The sequence below is a fragment of the Pyrus communis genome, chromosome 1 (assembly GCF_963583255.1).
Source record: "Pyrus communis chromosome 1, drPyrComm1.1, whole genome shotgun sequence".
NCBI classification, from domain to species: Eukaryota; Viridiplantae; Streptophyta; class Magnoliopsida; order Rosales; family Rosaceae; genus Pyrus; species Pyrus communis.
The window spans coordinates 19,839,763-19,867,120 of record NC_084803.1 but is presented as its reverse complement, the minus strand read 5'-3'; the positions used below and the strand labels follow the sequence as shown (position 1 = coordinate 19,867,120).

The 27,358-nt window shown below is 38.2% G+C and overlaps 4 protein-coding genes and 1 pseudogene across 5 annotated transcripts; 3 read left to right on the top strand and 2 right to left on the bottom strand.

Moving 5' to 3' along the window:
* The first annotated feature begins 2,568 nt into the window (after positions 1-2,568).
* Positions 2,569-7,510, top strand: LOC137740659 (uncharacterized). 2 transcript variants are annotated; one of them, XM_068480497.1, is made up of 8 exons: positions 2,569-2,728; positions 3,146-3,199; positions 3,324-4,216; positions 4,369-4,409; positions 4,953-5,051; positions 5,635-6,003; positions 6,142-6,750; positions 6,866-7,510. In XM_068480497.1, the coding sequence occupies exons 3-8, from the start codon at positions 4,195-4,197 to the stop codon at positions 7,439-7,441; spliced, it is 1,716 nt and encodes a 571-aa protein (XP_068336598.1). In that variant the 5' UTR covers positions 2,569-2,728; positions 3,146-3,199; positions 3,324-4,194; the 3' UTR covers positions 7,442-7,510. The 2 variants fall into 2 exon arrangements, with proteins under 2 accessions (XP_068336598.1, XP_068336603.1); XM_068480502.1 differs by having other exon boundaries at positions 2,569-2,745.
* Positions 7,511-8,577: 1,067 nt separating this feature from the next.
* LOC137740595 (protein MRG1-like) lies at positions 8,578-14,433 on the top strand. The gene is made up of 11 exons (XM_068480437.1): positions 8,578-8,849; positions 9,313-9,366; positions 9,495-9,508; positions 10,238-10,383; positions 11,027-11,062; positions 11,209-11,249; positions 11,714-11,815; positions 12,029-12,108; positions 12,439-12,608; positions 13,362-13,446; positions 13,923-14,433. Exons 1-11 carry the CDS (start codon positions 8,712-8,714, stop codon positions 14,011-14,013), a joined length of 957 nt encoding a protein of 318 aa, XP_068336538.1. The 5' UTR covers positions 8,578-8,711; the 3' UTR covers positions 14,014-14,433.
* A 114-nt stretch (positions 14,434-14,547) lies between these two features.
* Positions 14,548-16,453, bottom strand: LOC137740588 (cinnamyl alcohol dehydrogenase 1-like). Its single transcript, XM_068480428.1, has 5 exons — positions 16,275-16,453; positions 15,886-15,999; positions 15,499-15,726; positions 14,857-15,296; positions 14,548-14,769 (listed from the first exon to the last, which is right to left on the bottom strand). Exons 1-5 carry the CDS (start codon positions 16,349-16,351, stop codon positions 14,570-14,572), a joined length of 1,059 nt encoding a protein of 352 aa, XP_068336529.1. The 5' UTR covers positions 16,352-16,453; the 3' UTR covers positions 14,548-14,569.
* Positions 16,454-18,527: 2,074 nt separating this feature from the next.
* On the top strand, positions 18,528-24,338 carry LOC137740603 (probable cadmium/zinc-transporting ATPase HMA1, chloroplastic; annotated as a pseudogene).
* A 1,107-nt stretch (positions 24,339-25,445) lies between these two features.
* Positions 25,446-26,868, bottom strand: LOC137731759 (transcription factor MYB73-like). The gene has a single exon (XM_068470967.1). The coding sequence runs from the start codon at positions 26,764-26,766 to the stop codon at positions 25,822-25,824; it is 945 nt and encodes a 314-aa protein (XP_068327068.1). The 5' UTR covers positions 26,767-26,868; the 3' UTR covers positions 25,446-25,821.
* Between the last annotated feature and the right edge of the window lie 490 nt (positions 26,869-27,358).

Sequence of the window (27,358 nt, the reverse complement as noted above, 5' to 3'; positions counted from 1 at the left end):
CAAGTCCTAGTGCAATAAGAAATTGTCAGAAGTTAGGAATGCTTCGAATAAAAAAAGAAGCCGAGAATCAAGTGTTGAATCTGAGTGATTAAGGAGCTTGGTTTAGAGTCCTACAAAAGTCATGATTGGCCAAGATCCATTCGAATTAGGTTAAAGAATTATAGTCCGAGTCAAAATCTACCTCGGCCATTACTATAAATAGAGAGGGGAGTGCATCACTCAAAGCCCTCCAAATCAACATACAACTGCCCTACGCTCTTGTTCTACGCAAAACCTCTCAAAGACCTTGAGATTTTTATTTTCCTTTTTCCGCCAACACATTTTCACTTTGGGTAAACAACACTGTGGTGCCAACTGGCAACATCTTTAGTTTGGATAAACAGCACTGGAGCCGTAAAATCAGCCGACTGAGGAACACCTTCAGTTTGGATAAACAACACTGCTTCGAGACCGACTGGTTATCTATCCAAGTCTCAGTCAACAAGGATTTCTGAATCCTTGTTGGAAGAAGTCATCTCATCAGCCTTCTCGGCAAAGTGAGATGTTACCAGGTTATGACATTTAGCACACTGAAAACCGAATACTTATTGAACTTCGCAGAACTAGCAGCCTTGTCTTCAGGCTCTAGAACCCAAAGGCCGAGAAGTATTCCTTCCTCGACCACAGTCGCAAGATCAAGAAATCAGCAGCGCGCCCAAAGCCACATCATCACTCATTTTACTCCTCGGTCGAGCTCGGCCGACGAGTTGGCACACGCGATCGAATGACGTAGTTAGCTTATTAGCCCCCATTCGACCGAAGGACATAGTTAGCTTATTAGCTATTGGGCCTGTGCGCCACGTAGGCTAAGTAGTTTTTAGGACCAACAACTTTAATACTTTTGTTTTAATTTTTACTATTAGAAAGTTAGAACCCTACTTTAGGATCACAAGGCTTCACAACAAAAAAATGAACATAAAAATCCCTACAACTAACGTGAAAAACTGATTCATCACCCCAAGGGTAAGTTTGTAAAAAATGAAAACATTAACCAAATCAGTAAAAAATATGAAGAAAAGATAATAAAAATGAAAAGCCACGTGATAAAGAGATAAAACATCGTAACAGAAGAGTTCTGCGGGATGAGGGCTAAGAACCGTGAACATGGGATTCAAACTTAAAACAACCCTTCACGTTCTGCAAATTTCCAATTAAAAAAGGCAATTGAATTGAACTCATGACTCCCCTTCAGTTTAGTTAACGTACGGTACTCCTCTCTTTTTTTTCGAGAAATTGAACCCGATTAATTGCAAATTCGTCACTCTTACAAAATTGAGGTTCTTTTGTTGGTTTTTGTTTTTTTCTTGATACGTTGGTCAATGCTAGAGAAAATGAGAGAAATTTTTTAAAGAGGTCAACCGGTTGTTTGAGATTTTAGAGAAGATCAGTGACAAAAATCGTTGAAGATCGAATTTTTTATTAGGTAAGTAATTCGTTGTGTTCAAATTTCACTAGGTAAGTTCAATTTCATATAATTTCAAGAGGAAGATACAATGAAATAACTGAAAGTTATTGTATTTCAAGATTTGTCCTTGTTGTATCTAAAAAATCTTGCTTTTTGAACATAAAAAGATAGAGAAGACATTGTAATTGCTGGAAATACTAAACCCACTAAAAGCAAAAAAATAACATCACAAAATTGAATCAACTCAGATTTAGGTTGCTCTCATGCGCATTTCATATTTTCTTTCATCCTCATAGGTTCTGGGAGTATAAAAGTCAAATTGTCACAAAAATAAGAAAAACAAACCAAAGAATATTTCGCAACAAAATCATTCAACACACATTTGAGCATTTTACACGATCAATTACCTTTGGGTAACATTACAAAGATTACATTTGCAAACTAAATAGAAAATAAGCACGTTTATTAATGCTTAAGTAATAATCTAATCATCAAGTTCTATGTCATTTAATTTAAAAATTTTGGATATAAATTTAATCTCCTTAACATTACTTATTACCTTTACTTAGAACCACCTATTAAGAATGAAGAATGTGCAAAAGTCATCTTACACTCTTCCTTTACAAATTTTTCTCCTTATTGTTTTAAAAGATGAATTTCTGATGACATTTTAAAAAAGCCAACGAGGTTTTCCCATTTAATTAGTTGAGAATTGTGGATCAAACCAAATCCAACCGGTCAGAAATATATTTACAACCGAACCAAACTAGTTGGTTCAAATCAGTACGATCGAATTCAATTTACTAGTTTCCCAATTTAGATATTTACAAGTCATTACTCAGATTTCTGCTTATTTGGATTTTTTTTTTTTTTTTTAACAAACGATATTGTTTACATTAGAGAGTGAAGATCAGAGAATAAGTTAATAATAATGTGTTTTAAATTCGTTTTTGGCAAGAATCGAACCTAAATCTCTTACTTATAAATGAAGAGGAATATCATTTGACCGTACTACTAAATGACTCTTCTAATTGTTGCTTAGTAAAATTACAAAACGCCCCACAAAAGGTGAGGGAATATTACATTAGAGTGACAAGTCGGATCGGGCTTTTTATTCTCCCGCGGTTGACAGCTGGGTCTACAAAAATGGGAAACTCGTCGACGGATGACTACGCCACCACTGGCGACGGCTCTTGCGGCGACACTCCGCCACTAAATTCCAGCATCTATTCCGAGGGCGAGAAGGTCCTTGCCTACCACGGCAAGCGCATCTACGACGCCAAGGCAAGCCATCTCTCCTTGTATTCCCCCAATCCCCATCTTCTGTAATCTAGCTGACAACTGCCCTATTTTTCAAATTCATGTTATTTTTTTATTTATTTCTGCAATTTCATGGTGGAATTTTATTGAGCTTTTTTCAACGCTGATTGTATTTATGAAATTTTCACCTACAAATGCTTTAAACCTTGTGCTGGAAATTTGAAATATTAATCTAATTAGTAATTACTCTTGAGAGAAATAGTTAATCCAGTTTAATTAGTGCAATGTAATTATAATTTACTAGCTTGCTCTAGAACTAGTGCTCAGCTAGCCAGTATAGTCAGGGTTTAGTTAAATTTGGTTTCGTCCGAAATTGCTGAATTTACTATTTTGTGCTGCTGTAGTTATGATCTGAACAGTTTTAATCTTTCACATGTTTAGGTTCAAAAGCTTGAGCTCAGAAATAACAAATGGACTTACTTCGTTCACTACCTTGTAAGTCGAATAATGCCTCTCCCTTTGCTCGGTCTTGAATTTAATGCGCGTTATGTGACAATTTGTAAGCAAGCAGCATAGTTTCGGATTATGATATTGAGTGTTTCAATTTGTTGGTTTGCAGGGTTGGAATAAAGTGTACGTGTGATTCTGCCCGTCTTATTGTATTGTTTTCATTTTTGAATTCAAAGTTCTTGAGGTAAAGAGTGCAGAAATCAGCTCTCTTTCTCTCACTCTCTCACACACACACACATACAAAAACGCACACACTAATGAATGTTATGATAGGTTTTGGAGTGAAATCTTGTGTAATTTAAAACATATTTTAAACATTCCTTCTTCTTGCTTCCCAAAACTCTCCTTTGATATAGATAACAATCATGTGCACGGTACCAAAGCTAAGTCATTACACTTAAAGGTAATAAAAACTTCTCCAGAAATAAAAGGTTTCAGCTGGTTTTGTTGTTCAAGTCTTTTTGTTTTTGCACATAAACTCTAGGATTTCTTTACCAGGATGATGGTGTTATGGATAGAAGAGAACTACTCATATGGTATAGACTTTAGACCTGATGGCTTCTAATGAATGTAGAAAGAGAACAATGAAATAAATAAGAATTTCGTTCTCTTGTTTCTTATACAATCATGCAAGCATCGCTTAACATCTCAGAGTTAGGCTTGCGTTCTATTATTTTAAAGACTGAAGGCCCTCCTTAAGTTGGCAAGTTATCCTTGAAATAATTCATGTCATGTATGCTGTCTACTGAGATTCAAGGAAAGACATGGACTTGTATAATCTTCATTTGAACTGTTTTTTCCCTTTTCAAAAGGGTATACAGAAATGATTACAATGGGTTGGATATCTTTCCAGCAGTTGGGACGAATGGGTAGGTGTGGATCGCCTTTTGAAACAAAATGAAGAGAATATAATAAGGCAGCAAACTCTTGCCAAGCAACCATGCGTAGATGATAATACAAAGTCAGGGCAATTGACACAAATGAATCCAAAAAGTTCAGCTGGTTAGCTTTGGCCCCTATTACTCTCTTTATGCTTCCCCTTTCTTTAAATTTGGATTATTTTGTAACCGAAACTTCTTTGTATTATTTCCTTAAAACGTTTGCTTGAAAAAAAAATGGTTTTCCTTTGTAAATTAATATCAAGTTTATTGCAGTGGGAAAAGAGAGGAAGCGAAAGAATGACTCAGGCACTGAGGTCTGGCATGCATTAGGATTAAATCTACTGCATTGCATGCTTCCTATTTTCCATTTTCTGGATATCTATATAATGCATTGTTGTTACTTGCCATCTCTCTGTTACTCCTTAGTTTCTTTATATTTGTCTTTGTTATGCTTCTGATAGGTTTATACACTCAAAAATCTTGGGAGCTGGTATTGTCACTCCAATAGTCTTCTTGCACACCTACAAGTTCAATGCATCTCTTATGTTTTTATAAAGAAGGAGGGCATAACGATTTTCTTTTTAGCTGGTTTTTATTTTTTATTTTTACGATGCTATAAGGATGCATACAGTGGTGGTCCTTGAGCTTTTTCAAAATGAAAAATGAAAGATAAGAAGTGCTGTTTTCATTGTGAAATATCGATATTTTCCTCTCTTACGATAAGCAAGAGTATTGTGAAATTCTGATTGTTTCTTGCTTGTTGTAGAACTGTTTTATATTCTTCCAAGGTCTTATTATAAGTTTTCTCTTGTTCGAATTACTTTCATGGGGGCTAATTCAGGGTCTACAAATGTTAGGACACTGTCTCCTTGGAATGGATTGTCAAGAATCAGGTTCCCTCAATTGTTAGGAGGCAAGTTATTGATAATCTGGATTTTGTTTCTCACCAGGATAAGGTACACATGAACTGTTAGAAGCAACTTTTCTCCGTTGTGTCATTTGACAGTTATACAGAATGAGTGGTTAAATGTCTTTCAAGATTCTTTTTGGTTCGTCACTTGCATCTCTTGATTGAAGGGCCCCCAACCTTTCAATAATTCATTTAAGTATTTAAGTATTGTAGGGATTAGTTTCACTCTCACTCTCAACAGGAGTACTTTGTGTTATGATATTTTGCCATATTTATGTTGTTTTCTTAGTAGATATAATATGTTATTCTTCTTTCCTCAGTGCAAGTCAATATCACTTTATCATTATATGGAACCTCTACCTGAACATCATGAATACATTCTACAAATTAAAAAGACTCGGTAAAGAAGAAATATGGGTTATGATTCTATGTCATCAAAACAGAAATTTTAAAACGCACATATGACTTCATTGGCTCTGCCTTTTTGTTTCTCAATTTGTACTAGCATTTTACCAGTGAAACCAAGAAAACAAGAATGTAGCAGTCAAATTCTAAATGAACATGAAAGGGTACATTCTTGTATTGTAATTATTAATGATTGTTACTATTAACTTTTTGAATTTCACCAGGGACTTTTAGGAATGGATGCCGGAAGTAGCAGTCAAATCAATGAGAAAAATAAAAGAGCGAGTAGACGTGTATGGACGAATGAAGAGGAGGATGCACTTTTAGGCATCCTAGAGGATCTGGTTGCAAACGGTCATCGTGTTAACCGTGCTTTCATACCTGGTACAATGACTATAATAGAAAATGCATTGCGCAATTTGTGTCCAGGATCGGCATTGAAAGCTAACCCACACATTGAGTCAAAAATTAAAAAGTTGAAAAAGCAATTCCGTTTAGTATATGACATGGTCAACAACACCGGGTTTGGCTGGAATAAGGTGAAGAAATGTGTGAGGGTAGATAGTGAAGAGACATGGAAAGCATATCTTCAGGTATGATAATATGAACAACTCTATCATAGGCTAGTACGATTTCTTGTTGTTAAATGAGGTGTCAACTCATAACATATGGTTTGCCTATGATCTTACAACTGAACTATACTTAACAACGCTCGTTGATTGATCTTGTAGCATCACAAGGAGGCATATGGGTGGAAGGGCAAACATTTTCCTATTTATGATAGGCTTGTTAAAATATTTATAGTGGACTACGTAAATGAGAAAACATCCCAAACTCCTGCTGAAATAATTGAAGAGGTGAACTGTGGTGAGGACAATTCCCTTGGGATGGAAGAAGACACTCGTCCAAGGTCACCTGACCAAATCTCAACTACAAAGCAAACGGATCAATCTCATTCGTCCAAAGGAAAGAGGAGAAGGCAAGATGATACTGCAGATAGTAGTCAAATAGTTGAAAAAAAGAAAAAAGGCAGCCGACGTGTATGGACCAAAGAGGAGGAGGAGGCACTTTTAAGCATTCTAGAGGATCTAGTTGCAAAAGGTCATCGAGAAAATCGTACTTTCAAAGCTGGTACATTGACTCTGATAGAAAAGGGTTTGTGCAGTTTATTTCCAGCATCGGGACTTAAAGCTAGCCCACACGTTGAGTCAAAAATGAAAATATTGAAGAAGCAACACTGTATAATAGATGACATGCTCAACCAAAATGGGTTTGGGTGGAATGATTTGAAGAAATGTGTGGAGGTTGACAGTGAAGAAACATGGAAAGCCTATGTTCAGGTATGATTTTATTCCATCATAAGCTAATAAGCCTGCCTAATATCGTATAACGTATGCCTTACTTGTAATCTCACATTTGTAATATAGTTATATTAATTGTTTACTGAACTTGCAGCATCACAGGGAGGCTGATGGGTGGAGGGGCAAATATTTTCCACTTTATGATAGACTTGTTAATATATTTGGAGAAGGCCGTGCAACTGTAAAACCATCCCAAGCCTTAGTTGAAAGAGTCGAGGAGATCAACTGTTTTGGAGGTATGAATCGCAATGAGGAGATTAACTGTGAAGAGGAATCAACCGACTCTGGAAGTGAGGAAGACACTTTTTCAAGGTCGGTTGACCAAATCTCAACAAACAGACAGACAGATCAATCTGATTTCTTGCTGCAAAGAAATAGATGCGAACACAATGGTGTAGCTGTTGCATTGGAAAAAGTTCCAGCATCAGTCGTGGCAACAATAAAAACTTCAAATGAGCCGATGCGAGTCTCAGTTGAATCCAAAGGTAACAAAATAGATGAGCTACATTGTGAGATTAAAAGACTAGGGCTTTCTGTTCCCGGTCGAGTTAAAGCATTAAGGCTACTTGTGGCTAATTCATCCAATGCTGATATATTCCTTACCTTAGATGATGAAGAGAAAGCGGAATTTGTTAAGCAACTCCTTGATGAATCGTCAAATAAGAAATGAATTGTATATTATTGACATACTGTAGATTGTATTTGAACTAGTAATTTTGCTGAATGATTTTATTAACTCATCTTTTAGTGTCGAATAGTTTTTAAGACCGAGTTTATTTCGCAAACTTTTTGACACATGTTGCTGGTCCGTAGCTCTGAAGCTTCAAACTAGCTTGCTAAATGTTGCTGATAGATGCATCAGAATACAATGTTCATTTTGCCAAGGTCGGTTGCACACGCAAGACCGTTGACGAAATGCAGAACTCACATGCATCAACGGTCGGAAATTGCCCACATGCAAAGAAACGTTGCGTTCCATTTTCTTTCGTTAAAATATGATATTGGATTTGGATCAGTTTCTACTGACAAGCCAATGAAACAAACTATTAATTGAGCTTCATTTGTATGAGAATGTGAGCGTCCGATCAAAACGTATTTGACCTTAACTTGTTCCAGTTTTGTAAGGTGACGTAGTAGCATGCTTGATCGTCACGTGGCAAGTCTGACCGTTAAGTAGCATGTTTTGATATCATTTTAAAATATAAGCAACAGACTCGATACTAATTGGCACTAAGTGAAGTGACATAAGGTCTTTTAAGCACTTTATGCAAGACCTCCCCAACTACAATGTGAGATACTCTCAATATTTTGTAGGAGAAAAGTTTCTCTATTGCTGATTTTATATCATTATATGGAAAGTAGTTTAGGCGGCACGAGTACATTACTATGTGGCGTCTCGTTCTAATGAAACAAGAAAATATGAACAAAACTTATGAATATTTATATTTCATTAGCACATGACACCACTATAGCAGTGAACTCGTTCATGTACAAGTCACATAACACCGTAGCCTATGCCACTTAGTACAACGGTCTAATGTTATTCATCTTCATTTGTAAGTGAGAGGTCTTTGGTTTGATTCTCGCCAAATGCGAATTTGAACCCTATTATTGCTAACCTATTGTAAAACTTAGCCCGCTATTCTACTTCCTTAATGTAAATAATATTGTTTGTTAAAAAAATAAAAATAAAAAAAAAAAAAACTTCCATGGGCCTCTCTGGGCCCAAGTACAGCCCATTTTTAACCGAAATCCAACGACAAATGGAAAATAAAAATATTCGGGGATTTACTGACAAATCGGATCGCATCTTGCGCTTTAATTTGAACACCCGCTGCAACCGGTCACTCTCAGCTCAACAGTGTGACCGCTCCTCTCAACTTCTCAACTGAGAGAAGGCGCTGAACTGAAGCCCTCCGGCCACCGCTGCTCTGCCAAAAATGGGAAATTCATCGAGAGACGACTCCGTCACCGACGGAGACACCTCCAGCGGCGACGCTCCTCCCTCCAATTCCAGCCTCTACTCCGAGGGCGAGAAGATCCTCGCCTACCACGGCCCTCGTATCTACGAAGCCAAGGCAAGCCAAACCACCCTCCTTTTCTCTTTCCCCAACATCAATTTCTTTATCTCTTTGCCCTAACTTTCCAAATTCTGGTGCTTTTCTTCTAGTTCTTGAATTTTGTTAAGCTTCGTTGGAATTTGGATTTTAGGGTTTTGGGTTTGTAATCTTTAGTGTTTATTCGCAATTGGATTCTTTTAGGCGTTTATTTTTTACCAAACAAGTCAAAAGAAAGAGAGAAAGGTTTATAAGGCTTTATTTTTCTGGGCAGTTTTTTATTTGATTAGTTAGTTCAATTTTAATTGGGAATTCTAATCTAGCTGATGCATTTGTAATTAATATTTACTTTTTTGCTTGAAGGATATTATTAAAATATGTTTTTACATATCTTTGTACCCTCTATTAGACAAAATTAACATAATTCAAATATGCAATGTTGCTGTAGTCATAATCTAAACAACTTTGAGCTTTCATTTTTTAGGTTCAAAAAGCAGAGCTCAGGAAAAATGAATGGAGATACTTTGTTCACTACCTGGTAAGTTAAATAATATCTCCCCGCATTATCCTTCTTGAACAAGAATGCATATTGTGGTGACAAGATGTGGGTAGCCAAACTAGTTTCTGGACATTATACTAACCGGTGCACGATTTGGTGTTTTGCAGGGTTGGAATAAAAAGTGAGTGTGTTTCTGTAACTTCTGTTCTACTTCTGTCAACCACATTACATTTTCCGATTTTAGACTTAAGATTAATGAGGTAAAGAATGCAAAACTCCAGAAATCTACAATTTGGATTGCGGCTATGTGGAATTTGGTGTAGTTTGGAATCTTTGGATCTAGTTTCTTTCAAGAGTCTAAAACCCTTTTATTTAATATTTTCAAACATTCCTCTATATTGCTTCACATACCTCCCCTTTTAGGAAGGCGGATTCCTAACAAATTTGAAGTTCTAACTTCCATAGTATGGCTAAATTTACAGATCACGGAAATACAAATAGAATTAGAAGGTTCGAACTAGTTCAACTAGTAAAGGTATTTTGTTGTTGTACATAGATTCTAGTATCTCGTTTCTGACTTGAAATTTCGTATGAAACATCTTTTCTAGTATCCTCTGAAAACTGCTGTTTTGTCTAGCTTTCTGAGCTATATAACCATTCCTGCGTCATTCTCCATTTCATGGGGTGCAGCATACTCCTTGCTTGCACCTTTATCACAATTCATAACAAGGCTTGTATTCTCTTATTATAAAGATTAAATACTCTCTATAGCTTTCTGAGCTATATATGTTGTCTAAAAGACTACCATAGAGCTGTACAATCTTTACTAGAAATGTTCTTTCGTTAATAATTGCCCTTTTCAAAAAGGGATACAGAAATCATTACTGTGGCTTGGACATCTTGCCAACAGTTGGGACGAATGGGTAGGTGGAGATCGCTTGTTGAAACATACTGAAGATAATATATTGAAGCAGCAAGCTCTTGACAAGAAACAGGGCGTGGACAAGAATACAAAATCAGGACGCTCAGCTCAGACGAAGCCAAAAATTTCTACTGGTTAGCTGCGCTCCTATTTACTTTTGTTTTGGTGCCTAAAGGCTCCAATGACAGAATGTGATTTGCCTTTTACCCTTTATACCTCCTTGTTTGTCATATGTGCATGGTAACACTTGTATTCATATTATCCCGGGAAAACATATGTTTGGCAAGAGGGAATTAACTAATGGATTGTTTGAGGGAAACACTCTCTCTTTCTCTCAAAATAACGGAAGCATTTTCACTTTCTTAACCATTGTAATCTTTCATTTTCATTTGCATTTAGTATGTATCCAGTTGTACTGTGTTTGTTGATTTGGCAAAGCTACATTACTAATCCTCTGTAGTAGTTTTAGGATTAATGGTTGTTTTGTCTTTACTATTATGGTCCTATCACTGTGATTGATGTGCTTGACAATAGTCTAAGCACCAGAGAACACTTAAACTGAATGGTGTCGTTGAAAATTGATGATATTCAAACTTTTCATCTTGAAGGTTTTCACTTAAAAAGTTTAATTCTGAAAGAGAGAGTGAAAGATCTCTCTCTTCACAAATAGACCCAAACACCTGAAAGTTTGTTTGGCAATGTGATATTTGTTATGAATACTTTTTATTTTTGTTGTATTTTTCATTGATACCAGTTTTCGTGTATTGCATTTTGTAGATGTAAAAGCAGAGAAAGAGGACCACAAGAACAATGGTACAATTTACTTTCTGATTTATTTTTCTTCGACTTCGATTTTTTCATGAAAAATATATGATTTACAAAGCAAAAAAAATAAAAATAAAAAAATAAAAAAAAAACAAAGGATTTTTTTAGTGAGTTGATATTGAAATTTATTGCAGTGACGAAAGGGAAGAAGCGGAAGAATGACTCAGGCACTGAGGTTTGGCATGTATTAAATACACTATACAAATTTTTTTCCATTTCCTGGATAACAGTCAGATGCTTTGTTCTCACTTGCTATACTCCTCACTTTCATTTTTTTGTATGTGATAGGCCTCTATGTATAAAAAAAAATTTTGCAGTGTTTATGTTCTTGTGCTTTAAGGTGCATGTAGTGTAGTGGTGGTCCATTGATCTTTTCCAATTGAAAAGAAGATGAAAATAAGAAATGAAGGGATGGAAGTTTTCCCTGCTAAATGTTGATATTGCTCTGCTAATATGGCTGATTTTCATCGTTTATTATATTCAATTTTTCTTTGTCAATGCAATGCTGCATATATGTTTTCCCACAGAAGATTAATGCTGCCTTCTGGAACTGTTTAATATTCGCATCAGGTCTTAGTTAAGTTTTCTTGTTAACATTTCTTTGATATTGGGCTGATTGTGGGTTCCTTTAATTGGTAGAAGGACACTGCTGCACTGGAAAAGCTTGTCAAGATTCAAATTCCGTCAACACTAAGGAAACAGCTTGTTGATGACTGGGAATTTGTTTCGCAGCAGGATAAGGTACGCGTAACTGTTAAAAAAAAAAAAACTTCTTTTGACTGTCATTTCATTTGACAAATATGTACCATGATGGTTTTGAAGTTAAATGTCTATCAAGAATATTTTTGGTTCTTCACATTGCATCTCTAGATGGAAATTTATCCCACCTTTCAATGACTCTTTTTAAGTGTTTCAAAGTAATTTTTGGTGCTGAATAAAAAATTCCCCCTGCAGCTTGTAATACTTCCACGTTCTCCAACTGTGGATGACATTTTGCAGAAATACCTTGACTACAGAACAAAGAAGGATGGAAAGTAAGTTTACCCAAGTCTTGTTATGGTTGCATATAAATTATTTTTTTATTCTTCTACTAGCTTTTGTTTGTTATCTTTCCTGTTCATGTCATCCACCAGTTGGTCCCGGTTAATTAGATCTGGCTGAAACTTTGATATACAAATATGTTGCCACATGGATCAATTAGTGTCGATAACATATAATGTGCAATGAGTTAAATCTATATGAGTATGTCTCATTTAAATATTTTGGTACTCTAATCTAATCTTGCGGTTTCTGTGTATAAAGATCTAGTTGGGAGTTTCAATACACCTGATGATTATTGCATGGTCTATGTTTTTCGAATACAGGGTGACTGATCCAGTTGGTGAAATCCTGAAAGGAATACGATGTTACTTTGACAGAGCTTTGCCAGTGATGCTCTTATACAAAAAGGAACGCAAACAGTATGTTGAAACAGTTGTAGGTGATGTCTCCCCGTCAACAATATATGGCGCTGAACATTTACTGCGACTCTTTGGTATGATCACCCATAAGTGTCGAATCTTTGAAATTTGTATGCTATGATTGTTTATAGGGTCTGGTTGTATTCTATGTGTGATGGCAACTGCTGCTGCTAGTTGATTCCGATGAATGTGTGCTTTGATGTCTCTTGCATTCAATCTAAACATTTACAGCTTAGAGAAATCCTAGATATCCATATTACACAATATAGGTCCATTGGGCCTTGCTTTTGTGGTAAAGGAGAAACTGGGATTTGGAAAGGGTTGGGGTTTGAGTGGAAAAAAAGTTTCCCGATCTGTGCATGTACAGTCTATCTTTGAAAATCCAGTACAACTTCTCTCCAGAAAGGACATTAATTTTAAAACTTTGTTCTACACTGTTAATGTGAATTTTCTTTTCCAATGGAATTGTTTTCCTGTAATGCTTAAGGACACTACTAATATTATTCTATCTGAATCTCTGTCTCACACATCCTCCGTTCAGGCATTGTGTAGTAAATTAATGAATATCTCATTCATACCTTAGACCTTGACACTGGTAACAACTTTCTGGAGAAAATTTCACAGACCAATCTAAGCTGTTGATTTTGAATTTCTAATGTTTTCCTTTTGCATTTTGAATTTGTGGTTTGTATAAAAGTTATTTTCTGATCTAACGACCATATAACAACAGATGATTTGTAACATTTGAAAGTAAGATATGTTTTGTCATGAAAGTTATTATAATTTAAAGTTTTTGTGCAATAGTGACATATTTCTGGTGTTTGCAGTTAAGTTGCCGGAGCTATTGGCATATGTTAACATCGAGGAGGAAACACAGAGCCGCTTGCAGCAGAAATTACTCGATTTCCTCAAGTATCCTCTCAAACCTTATGCATCATATATATTACCCTGTTGGACATATTTCTGTTTCTCTATTTTAGCTTCAGTAAGAAAAGATGAAAATTTAAGCACCATCACCGTTGTCCCATTTTGCTACTTTCTCACTATTCTTTCAAAGTTTCGAACTGAAAAAAAAAAGTTGTGCGCGGATATTCGCAAGTCATTTCAGGCACAATCAGGTATCTCAAACATTGATAAGGGAGGAATCCGGCTTTCATTAGGATAACATTTTGGTTGTGTAATCATTTTAAATCAGAGGAAAAGATGAGTTGAGATGATGTAATGAGAAAACCTGAAAAAGTTGATGGGGACTCTAGTTTTATCTTCCAAGTATAATGATTTATTTCATGTACTTTTATTTTGATGATGTTCTTCAAATTCGTTACAGCTCACTGAAATTATATCCTTGTACACTTTTTACACCGAGTAATTTTTTCATTGTCATGCAGGTTTATGCAGAAAAATCAGAGTACGTTCTTCCTTTCTGCTTATGATGGCTCAAAAAGCGTTGAAGGGAAAGGTAAGGGAAAACATGACTGAATTGCCACATGAACTGCTCTAACTTCTCCTCCCACATACCTGCCACCGTTGGACGGATGGTAGAGACTGTAGAGATTAATGACTGTGGCATGTTATCGATGCTTCCGTCTAGACAATCCAGAAACATGGAACATCCAATTGTTGTTGTAACATTGGCATTAATTCATTCTTTTTCTTTTCTCCTCGACTTCTATTTTGTTTTCTTTAGTGTACTCTGTCAGGAAAATTGTTTCACCGACAAGATTACAGAGATAATTGCTTGCTGGAATACTGTAGTCGTTCTTGTAACCTTGGAAGTAATAGTTGTGTTTGTTATGTGCATTTGTAAAGGCTCTGATCAAAGGTCTGTTTTGTATTCTTAATGTGCGCATCGATTAGGGATCTGTTATAATATTTCTCTTGAACTTCAGGTCTACCATTTTGGTGTCAAATAGAGCAATTAGCGATACATTTGTTGAACTATGAAAATTTCGATCAAATTTAAGCGATTTCAGGCTAAAGAATAAGATCGCAATGATTTATGTCCTCTGTCGTGTTTATTTTTGAACCGTCTTGATCATTCCAGGTTGCTTCCGGCTACATCCAGGACAAACCTAAACCTCACATCATTTCTTTCCATTCTCTCAAATGCCTTGTTAACATAATCCATCTTCACTACCTCTATGAAAGACTTCAAACCTTTCTCTGCCCAAAACTCCAATATCTCTTGAGTTTCGTCCATGCTTCCGATGAAGCTCCCGGCAATCGCCTTCTTCCCTGTACGAGAGCACAAATTATATCTTACAATATGGCTCTAATATCAAAAGATTGAAATCGAACAGGGATGGGAGCAGAGGATAGTACCTAGAATTAAGTCGACTGCATCAAACTGCAGGGGTTTAGGCACAGCAGCAACTACGATGAGCTTTCCATCAACCGTGAGCAGTGAAAGGTAAGATCCCAGAGGATGAAAAGCGGGCACTGTGTCGAGAATATAGTCAAGGCTGTTGGCAGCTCCCTCCATCTCGGCAGCATTGGAGCTCACCAGAAAAGCATCTGCACCTAAAATGTCCAAAGCCTCCTGCCTCTTCTTATCAGAAGAGCTTATGACAGTCACATGGTGGCCCATTGCCTTGGCAATTATCACACCCAGATGCCCAACTCCTCCTAAACCCAATATCCCTGCCCTGAGAACCCTGTTAGACCCCATGAACTGCTTCAATGGACTGTAGGCTGTCACCCCAGCACACAACAACGGAGCTGCCTGATCCGGTGCTAGGTTTTCGGGTATCCGAACCACAAACCTGCATTTTACTCTTAATTATAAGGCAGGGTAACTCAAAATGGAAGGCTACAAAGATAGATTATAGAGTTCAGGTGTTTTGCTAGGAGTGGACGTTCAAACCGAAAAATTGGTGAACCGGACTAGACTGTTGGTCTGATCTGAACTGAACTAAACTGAACTAGATTGGTTACTTCCTAACTAATTAAATAGTTGTTGATTACCTTTGATGAACAACCATGGCAGAGGAGAAGCCTCCCCTATTGAAACTTCCATCTTTGTTGGTGCCATTAATAGTGGGGATTATATTGGGGCAGTATTGCTCCATGTTGGATTGGCAAGGCGAGCATTCTCCACAGGACCCAACTATGCATCCAACTCCCACCAAGTCCCCAACCCTAAATTTCTTTACCTCTGAACCCAACTCCACCACTTCTCCCACTATTTCATGCCTCCAAAATTTAAACCAAAGCAAGTACAAAGAAGGGTTAGACAGTAAAACTGTCAAAAGCATAATATCTATAAACATAAAGGTTAATTATTTGATAAAATGCTACGCGCATGCCTGCATGCATGAAGAATATTGTCAAAATGTATATGGTCTTACTTACCCAGGAACCAAAGGGTAATTAGTAGAGTGAATCTCATTCCTCATCTGATGAAGATCTGTGTGGTCTACTCCACAGTACAAAACCTTCAACATTACATCTTCTGCACCTGTTTCTCTGTTCATGAGGACATTTAGTTTACAATACAGTGCATTATGAAGGTAGTCGAGGTTTCACTGTAAAAATCAGTTGGCAATATTGGCCGTGCTTGGTATAGAGGATTGGATTATACGGTACGAGATGGATTACTCAAGAAGAAAAGTTAAGTTACATTTCAATCATCTCTGAAATAGGAGGATTAAAAAGAGCATGAATTTAGAGAGTTACTTATACCAAGCGAGGCCATAGAGAGTAACCCAACTGTTTATAACAGATGAGAGAGAGAGAGAGACCTGAGGTTGAATGAAAAGGGTGAAAGAATTCCAGAAGTGTCTCTGGCAGCCCAACCAAACGCCTTTCTTCCCTCCATTTCTTATGGATCAATTGGTCTGGTTACCAATGAACAAATAATTAGTAATAAAAGTAACAGAATTAATGGTGAAGGTGGAGTGTTGCTCTTTGGGGTTTTATACTGATCATGTCAAACCTCCATATGACCATGGCGTTTGCCTTAATCAGTTTTTTAATGAATTCAAACACGACTGTATCAAGAAATGAAGGCGATCTGCATTCAATCACAAAAGGTTACAAAAAATAAAGTCCAAAGCTGTGGCTGCTGAAATAAAACAATTAAATATAAGTAAATATATTATTAGGACAAAAATCTTTTCTTCGTGTTGTGCTCGAGTGGGTTATGTTGCCTCATCACACACGTCATGCATGGAATTAGAAATTTAGAAAGTTGGTGTTTTTTAGCATCTCATAGTTACGGTCTATTTGATAACAATTTCGCTTTTAGTTTCAATCTTTTCTTGATATAGAAAAATGCATATGGAGGGACTAATGAACAAAGAAGGGTAGAGGGAGGAAGGACGGAAAAATGAAGAACAATTTACAAAACAAAAACTTGAAAATTCTGAAAAATTACTCGAAACTTATCAATTTTTAGTTAACATTACATATGTACTCTTTCATTCCTTGTACCTCTTTCCCACCACTCATCTTCCACCTTTACTCATCATTCTTTTTTCTCTTGTATTTCTCCACTATTTCCAACAAAACGGTAAAAACTACACTAACAACGAAATGATTATCAACCGGACACTTGATTTTCCGGCCTGGCTGCCCATATTGGATGGCCAAATTTGTTCCTTTAATGTGACCAGCTATATCTGGAAAGTTCTGCTGTGGAGACCAAGATTGTCAAATATAATTAAGATGTGCTGCACTCGTTTTTCTTGGGTTTGATTTCTTGCCAAAGAAGTTTTCACTGGACAAAATGCCCATCATGAACACTCAAATTTACAACTTCAAATCACCAAAACCTTCAGCAGACTTTTGAGGTTTTGATCAACACTGTAAGATTCTGTTTATAAATTTCAGAAGTTGTGTCGTACTCTATATATCCTTGTTCAGAATTGGTTGAAAGGGAAAAATAAAGCCATGCGAAAGTGTGTTTTTGTGAAGTCTTAAAAATGAAACCTGCTTATCCATTCCTTTTTTTTTTTACCCGCTATATATAATAAAGAAGATACATCTATTGGTCTAGACGCGTGACATTAGGATAAGAGACATTCGTTCATGATGAAAATGGGTCATCACCATTACCCCATCATACAAATTGTTCTTTTGAATGCGCTTCTAAAAATGTAAAACGGTTATGTATATCCTCATGTCGTTTAGGGACCAACTTGAAACAAGATAAATTTGTAAACGTCAATTTTCACATGTTGTTTCGTCAATTTTCATATGTTGTTTCGTCAATTTTTGTAAACGTCTCTGTATATCCTCATTAAACACATTTTCACAAGTTTAGGGATCAACTTGAAACAAGATAAATTTGCATGACCAAAGTGAAAAAGAAAAAAAAAAGCCCAAACATGCAAACGACAAATTTGTAATTAACCAAAAATTATACTAACAAGATGACCTAAAGTATACTTGATACCACCTAGATTAGAAGTCAGATTTAAAATGAGACACGGGGCACCAATTTTCTCGCATAGCATATCAATTTACATCTTCAATTGAGTTGATTGTCTAATCTGCTCACGTAAATGGTCTTAATGTGTTCTTTGCAATATGATTAGTAAGTTTGGAAAGTAAGTCACGTATTGTCTTGCCATGTGATATCTAGAATTAATAATTGATCAAACCATCAATCAAATGAAAAGTGCAAATTAATTTAATGATGCGATGTAAAAAGGTAAAAAATGTCATAACCTTTACGAAACAAAAGTTAAAATTTGATAGTGTGAAGTTAATTGTGATGGCAGAACGAACGAGTGGAGTCGGTGTGAATAGTTTGAATTTTCCAGCAAGAAATCAACGGCGCCAAATCCCATTTGCAACTTGCAGCGTTCGAAATGAGCACATGCTGTGGAGTGTGGAGACACAATGTCATCACCCAGTTAACGTTTAACAGATTCACCACTCCAAACTCCCATCTCCAGACTCTCGCAACAAATAAAACACCGAGGGAAACACAACTTCCACTTCTCAGACTCTCACCGACGACCATGTCTTGAACACACACACACACACACACACACTCTCTCTCTCTCTAACATCCCAATGGAATCCCTGCTCCCTCGTCCAATCCCAATCAGATTCACTAGTAACCACCACCACCACTCCCTTCTACTGAGTCATCTCCCCACCACAACTCGACTCAACTCGCCCTCCCCAAAACCCATCTTCTACCACCCCCTCCTCCGCCCTTCTCTCTTCCGCTTCAATGCCCTCCCTCCTCCTCCTCTCCGCAATTCCACCGCTCTCCGATGCACCGCCAGGACATGCGATCATGATCACGATCACGATCACCACCACCCCCATAACCACGACCATCGCCACGACCACCATCACCACCACGACTATGGGGAGCTCACCGGAACTCAGAAAAAGTTCGTCCGATTCGCCAAGGCCGTGCGATGGACCGACCTCGGCGATTTCCTCAGGGAGCACATGCAATTGTGCTTCTGCTCCGCTGCTCTGCTTCTCGCCGCCGCCGTTTGCCCTTATATGATGCCCAAGCTGGCCGTGAAGCCTATGCAGAATGCTTTCATACTCGTTGCATTCCCTCTGGTGGGGGTAAGAACTAAAGAACTTGCATCCTCCTGTTTAATTGATTAAAACCCTAGAATTTGGTCTGCAATTGATTGAATTTGAATTGGATTTAATCGCAGGTCTCCGCGGCACTCGACGCTCCTACTGATTTAAGTGGCGGGAAGGTAAACATTCACGTATTGATGGCTTTAGCAGCATTTGCATCTGTGTTTATGGGGAATGCATTGGAAGGATGGTTACTTTTGGCCATGTTCAATCTTGCCCATATCGGTAAGCATTTAAATTTCGCTACTTTATGGTGGCAACTTATTGTGTATTGATCATTGTGTGTTGTCAATGCAGCTGAGGAGTATTTCACAAGTCGTTCTATGATTGACGTCAAAGATTTGAAGGAAAATCATCCGGATTTCGCCCTTGTGCTGGATATCAATGACGGACAACTTCCTAATACGTCTGATTTGGCATACAAGCAGGTTCCCGTGCACGACCTACAAGTGGGGTCGTACATTTTGGTCGGAGCTGATGAGGTACGGGAACAAATTTACAACCTTCGTGTTTAATAATATCACTAGTGGAATGATTTGGTAGCATCTTCAATAGGTTTTGTCCTCACTACAGTTATATATCATTATATCTCACCTAAACGATCCATTAGAATATGGAAGCATTGTAATAGGGGCTGGTATTGGATTAGTCTGTGCCTGTAGATTGTGAAGTTTCCCAAGGTACTGCCACCTTACTATCGAGCACTTGACTGGAGAGATCAAACCGTTGGAGACAAAAGTTGGAGACAGGGTTCCTGGTGGTGCAAGGAACTTGGATGGCAGGATAACAATGAAAGGTACATTCACAAATATTTTGTTTTCAATTTTTTCAGAATTGGATACATGAAGAACTCGCTTTTCATATTATGTTCTTAATGTAAACGTTAGGAGCTATGCTGAAAGTTACATGAAACACCTTTGTGAATGAGTCTTTTTTGCCCCCACTTTTTAGATATTTTTATGACCCTTAAACTTAGCATACAAATTCACTAGATTCCCAATTTATCTTGGAAATATAATTCTTGCCACAGTCGTTGACGGGATGATCTTGAAAGTTGTCATGGGTGGGTTTCTAGAGTTCTCATGCTAGTAAGATTGTTGTAATGAGCTGTGATTAGGTGCTAAAAGCAATTGTTTATGCAGGCAACAAAAACTTGGAAAGAATCAACTCTTAGTAGGATTTTGCAATTGACTGAAGAAGCACAATTGAATAAACCAAAGCTTCAGAGGTGGCTGGATCAGTTGGTGAGCAATACAGCATGGTGATTGTAGTTTTATCAGCTGCTATTGCTCTTCTTGGTCCATTCCTATTCAAGTGGCCATTTATTGGAACATCGGGTAATCTTCCCTAAGCGCTTGAAGCACTCTTGCCACCAATGATTTTTACATTAATTTTTTTTTTCAATAGAAAAGAAATAGAACAAAAAGAAGTGGTATTTTAGCTTTACCAGATCCCCACTGATAAACCAGGGAAATGTAAAAAGATTAGATACATTGTTTTACTATTATTTTTATGTTAAGTCAGCCAAAATGAATGTTAGACAGGTTTGCAATATCAAAATCTTAAAGAACTACCTTATTTTCCTGCCTCTGAAAGAACTAGCTGAATACCGCTTTACTATATGTATTGAAAATAGAGGGCATGCTCATCGTCCATCAAGCTGATATTTGATTAATCCTATAGCTTGCAGAGGATCAGTTTATAGAGCATTGGGCCTCATGGTGGCAGCTTCACCTTGTGCTTTGGCGGTAGCTCCATTGGCACATGCTACTGCAATTAGTTCCTGTGTGAGGAAGGTATGCATTTTAATCGATGCTACAATATGAACTGGTTTACTTTTCATGCATTTCCATGTTATAATCTTAAATTCTGTGCAGTAATAAGGCATGCGCTGTTTGGGTATGACACACCGCCTTTTATGTTTGTTACAGGGGATACTGCTGAAAGGTGGCCATGTGCTAGATGCTCTAGCTTCTTGTCACACTATTGCATTTGATAAAACTGGAACCTTGACAACCGGGGGGTTGGCGTTCAAAGCAATTGAACCAATTTACGGGCATCGGATGAGAAATGGTGTATCAGATTTTTCTTCCTGCTGTGTCCCCAGCTGTGAAAAGCAGGCTCTTGCTGTTGCCACTGCAATGGAGAAGGGTACCACTCACCCTATTGGAAGGTAGTGATTTTGGACAGTAGCCCTATTTATTTGTCTGTTTAACTTACTATCCCTTGCAATTGTAATCTGCAATGCATCCTTTCTGATTCAACATGTACCCACGTACTTTGTTTCCCGCTCAGAAAGGGTAATGAACAATTTTACTTCTCGCTGACAACATTTATTTTAATCTTAATGCCCTCTATCAAGTAATGGGAGATGTTGGAATCAAATATACTAATTAACAGATGACACGTGTTGAAGATGATATTATCAATACTTATTGGTCTTTCTATTTTCCTTTCAGAGCTGTGGTCAACCATAGTGAAGGGAAAAACCTTCCTTCTGTTTCTGTTGAGAGTTTTGAGTATTTTCCAGGCAGAGGTCTAATTGCTACTCTCAACGGCATCGAGGTTTTTTTTTTTTTTTTTTTTTCTAACTAGCATAGACCTTTTTCTTTTAAAAATTCCAACTTTACTAATGAAGTCCTTCGCTCATTTTCTTATCCAATTGACCCCATTCCGTTGTGTAATCTATACTTGCTGCCACTTTTTCATGTCTTAGCTAGTTTTCAATTCATTCCGATATCTATCGATTACATATCTTGTTTCCAGCGGTGCTCTAAGTGCATGGTTATTTTCTTTTCTGATTGCAATCAATACTAATGTAATGAATGTATCATACAGGCATCAATTGTCTTTCACCTAAATTTTTTTTAAGTGTTTTTGGCCAGTAAGAGGTATAATGATTTCCATTGATTTCTGTCTTGTTATAGTTAGGAACTGAAGGGGGTAAACTGTTGAAAACATCTCTTGGTTCAGTAGATTTCATTACCTCACTTTGTAGATCAGAAGATACATCAGAAAAGATCAAGGAAGCTGTGAATGCATCTTCATATGGAACAAAATTTGTTCGTGCAGCTCTTTCAGTCAATGAAAAGGTGAGGTTTCATTTTAAGTGTATGCAAATAAGGGAAACTTTTGGTTTGAAGTGGGTGTGACGACTGAAATTTTGGGGGTTAAAATTATGAGGGTATATTCATTTGGTTTGGAGTTAAAAGAAATATGGAATAAGTGTATAGTAATTGGGTTTGGTTGAAATTACGAGGGTATGAGATATAACTGAACTGCAGAGTGAACATAAATAGATTAGTTTTCAGCCTAAATGTGCTTAACTAAACTTAATTCTGTTTTAAATGTCTGTAACTAAGCTTATTGCAAAAAGGTGTACTTGCATACTGGTGTTCAAAATTTGCCAACCTACGTACATACTTGGGAGAGTATGTTAACAAGCTCTTCCTGAAATTTTTGTTTATCAATACGAGTACCCATTTTCCTATGGGGTGTTTTTTGTTTAGCCTTTTCTAAATCATGATGAGTCTGTGCAGGTAACATTGATTCATCTTGAGGATAGGCCTCGACCTGGGTCCTCGGATGTCATAGAAGAGTTACAAGATCAAGCAAAGCTCCGTGTAATGATGTTGACTGGTGACCATGAGTCAAGTGCTTGGAGAGTTGCAAACTCTGTTGGTATCAATGAAGTTTATTGCAGTCTGAAGCCTGAGGATAAGCTCAGTCATGTTAAAGATGTCTCAAGGGAAACGGGTGAGTTTATAATCTTTAACTCTAATAACATGCCATTTGATTAGTGGTCCTTGTATCTCAAAATATAATTGATCTTCTCCCTCCTCTTAAGTATATCTCAGGTTCGGCAGATGTACAATTGATGACTAGTTAACGGTAACAATAAGTAGTGTGTACGCCCTCGTTTAGGTCTTCTATTGAATGTCATAGCATAACGAAAAGTTTGAGGAATTTTTTAAACATTCTACTTTGTTAAATTCATTCCTAAACGTGTTATATTTTAACAATTTGTCTATGTTCCTGCACGTTTGTTAACTATTATTGCTATGAGTACCAAAAAAGGAAAATGCATTTGCATTATGTATTTTCACTGAGAATGTCTTTTCTTCTTGTTTCCCCCGTGTCCATAGCCTTTCCATTCTAATTTCAGTAATGTACAATGCATTATATCAAGTGTTGACTTGATCATGTCTTTGGTGGTGGGCAATTTATCGAATGCATGCCAGTCTTTCCTCACCTGTTTTTCAAAGCTAATATGTTCATCTCAGCACATTCTGGGATTTACTACAGGTGGAGATCTGATAATGGTCGGTGAAGGTATAAACGATGCTCCAGCGCTAGCAGCAGCCACTGTAGGGATTGTCCTTGCCCAACGTGCTAGTGCAACTGCCACAGCTGTTGCAGATGTATTGTTGCTGCGAGACAATATATCTGCTGTACCATTCTGTATTGCCAAGTCTCGCCAAACAACTTCCTTGGTACCTGCTAAACATCTATCCCATCATTTGTTTGTATTTCTGTTACTGACATTATTTTCTGCATGCATATGCAGGTGAAGCAGAGTGTAGCCCTTGCTTTATCCTGTATAATTTTGGCTTCTCTTCCATCCATATTAGGATTTCTTCCCCTCTGGTTAACGGTATGAATTGCTTCGTTTTTTTAAATTCCTGAAACCTTATTGCTACTTTCTTTTCCATGTCTTTTAAAGTACACCATTGGAAGCAATACCTCAAACTCGTCTGCTCTCTAACTTTAGCTTCCAGTTTCATGATTGCTCGTTTGGTTGACATGTAGGTTCTGTTACACGAAGGTGGTACGCTTCTTGTTTGCCTGTGCTCTAAACCACCCGACGTGGTGCTGGAGGCAGGATTTATGGAATTCGGTAAAAGAACTGAAATCCAGACTCGTATCACTGAGGACACTTCAATCTGGCACAGACACCATCCAAGCTGCAGCTGAGTAACTTAAAACACTTTTTTTCCCCTTAAGAGTTCGTTGGTCAAGTTGGTCTACAGCAAAGAGCAACGGCACATGTTATGTATAACAAGAGAAAGGTCTGGTAAGTAAGTAGCATTTTGTTAAGAGTCCATCATTTAACCTGGAAAAAGTCTTGATTTCGAGTCCGATATCAGTGTGGGAAGCACCACAGTTTCTTCTGTAAAGCTTCCAATCATGGAGTTTGTATGTTTAATTTTAAACCCTAGAAAGCAATAAAATTGTCCTTTAATTTACAGAAAAATAAACTTGGGCTGGGGGGTGGGTGGAATTTTACAAGTTTATATTCGTTACGTAAAGGACTTGGGCGGCGACTGGGAGGAGTCGTATTTGTTGACATGTTTCCCATGTCTTGCTCTCCAAGCAACCTCTTTTAACCAAGTTTGAATGTATTTCCCAACCGTCCATTTTTCAACTTTCCACCTAATTTTACCATGGGCGGTTTCTCCAATTTATTTAGGACAGTTTTTAATTTCATGTGTTAGCTAAAAACGCATGCACCATTTACGTAATATGTCCTCAGTGATTACCCCTTATCGTCGTAGCTCATAAGATGAATTACACCTTCCAACACACCAATCTCATCTCAGCTTCGTTATGGCAGTCCATCTTTATGGAGATTAGAAAAACTTAGAAAGGCATTTCAACCTTATCTGACCACCATCATGTGATTCACCAGCGCTAAGAATCAAACATAAAACGTGTCACGTGGAATACTAACCTGAAATTCGTCCCCAATTATTAGATCACCTTAAGGTGGTTGCAATTGTTTGTTTGTTGGGTCGAGATATTTTTCTTACCCAACAGGTGAACGTATTGCTTAACCCTAGATCCCCACCCAACCTCTTCTTTTTATGAAGAGGAACAACAAGACTTTCCTCCCTTTTTTTGTACTATTTTAAGCATGAAATTATATTTACTCAAAGCCCTTCACAGTTTTCACAAATGTACCAGAAAGCAAAGGCTTTGTGTCACCAGGACTGCATGGGTGGGTACATCTATATTACTATTATATTGCCTTTGTAGTCTGGTCCTTTTGATGGCCAGAAGTCTGAAACGTATCCTACTTGCCTGTTTTTTATCTTGTAATCACACGGCAACAAAAAGTAAAAAATTTACAGTTGGTAGCAAGTCTACGTAACAATTATTGAACAAATCCGTATCAGGCATTCTCCAAGAAAAACAGCCACGTTTCAATTCTCCAAACTCTTTGTTTACCAAGTCAAATTTCAGATTTGGATCATGGTTTCCAACATCAAACCCTCACTTGTTCAAATTGTAATTTATCTCTCCCATCATCAACCTTAATAATATTATGATTGTGCAGTAAAAACAAACCCAGATAATAAGGAGGACGAACATTCAGATTGAAATTTCAAGGATCCATTTTTACCCCTTCCCTCATTTTTCTTTTTATCCTTGGAAGGTGTGCATGTCTTCCGATGAACAAGGCCAAATTTTCCAGTCTCAAACCCCCTCTCTGTCTCGCACTGTACACTGACCAAAATTATTATTTTCCCCTACTCAACAAAAACATAGATAAATAAAACAAAAATAAAATCAACGCTTCCGTCCTTCCCTCCCCCTCCATCGATTTTATGGTCAGGCATGCACTGCCTACCACTTCTTCTCTCCAAAAAGCTCATAACTCTTTTGCATTGAGCTCCCTTCGATCATCCAAATTGCCAACTTGTCCGGAATAATCCGCACTTCTCTCGCTCACTCAATTCTGCTAAACCCAATTCGCTTCACCCCAACATTCCTAAACCCCTCATTGCCAGCAGCAGCCTGCTGAAAACAAACCCCGCTCTGCTCCAACCCCGCCATGTAGTTCCTCACTTCCTTCCTTATCATCCCTTGCATCACCGCAAGCAACTCCGCCGGAATATTCTGCACCGCCACCGACGTAGTCGAGACCGGAGCTGGAACCGGAGCCGGAGCCTGGGTGGACTCGCTCGCAGCCGCAACCTGGTTCGACACCTCCTCCGGGTCGACCCCGGGAAGTGACAGAGACAGCGAAGTCGGAGGATCGTTCTTCTCGCTGTTACTGCTGTTGTTGTTGGAAGACGAAGTCGTTTCTGCCGGAGGCAACACCCCGCCAGTTCTTGCCACGGGCCTGTACACGTGGCAGTCGGACATAGACATGACTTGCGCGCTGGAGTCGCTCACGTCCGACCCGGACGGGCTACCCGGGCTCATGTACAGCCCGGTTGAAACGGGCACGCCCGACCCAGCACTAACCGACCGCTTCAGCGGCGGCTGCTCGTGGTCACGGAGAAAATGACCATCGTACCCTACATTCAAATCGACGCCGCCGCCGTCTGAGCACTTCCGCTTAAGGGTGGAGTTCCAGTGGTTCTTGATAGCGTTGTCGGTCCGGCCGTTGAGGAGGCGGGCGATGGTGGCCCACTTGTTCCCAAACCGAGCGTGGGCCCGGATGATCATGTCGTCCTCCTCAGGCGTGAAAGCCCGGTGCTCCACCTGCGGTGACAGCTGGTTACACCACCGCAGCCGGCACGATTTCCCTGACCGACCGGGAATGGACTTGCTGATCAGCGACCAGTTCCTGGGGCCGTGCTTCTGCACCAGCTTCTGCAGGGAGTCGTCCTCCTCGGGGCTCCATGGACCCTTGATCCGATCCATATCTTTTCTGCTCACCGCCATCGCAATTAACTCACAGACTCTCTCTTTCCCCCTATCTTTTTTTTTTTTTTTTTTTTTTTCTCCTTAAATTTTAATTTCTCTGTAATCCTTCGAAATTTGAAAGTTGAGAGTTTCTGGTATTTTGATTTGGGAGAGGCGAAAAACAGAGTGGGGAGGAGGAGGGAGGGGTTTTTTATACGAGGGAGGGAGGGAGGGGTGAAGGGTGACCGGTTGGGCCGGTGGAGGTTGGATGGTTAAATAGTTGGTATTGACGGGGTAAAGCGGCACCGCTCGTTGGAAGCAATCGGTTAAGAAATGGGGAGTTTTGGGATACAGCTGGTGAAGGACACGCGTCATGTAGAAAGTGCACTGAATTACATGACGTATCACTCTTGGCCTTTTTTTTCTTTTCTTTTTTGTTTGCTCTTTTTAATGCCCATTGCTGCAGCAGGAGCGTGCGCTTTACTCTGTCACAGTTGGAGTCTTGGGCGTTCGTTTCTCCTTATTTTTCAATTATTTATTTATTTATTTAATTAATATTTTTGGAAGTTGTAGATAACAATCAGCGGATTTAGGCATTAAGTTAGCTGCGCGTCGTTTATATTCTTCTAGA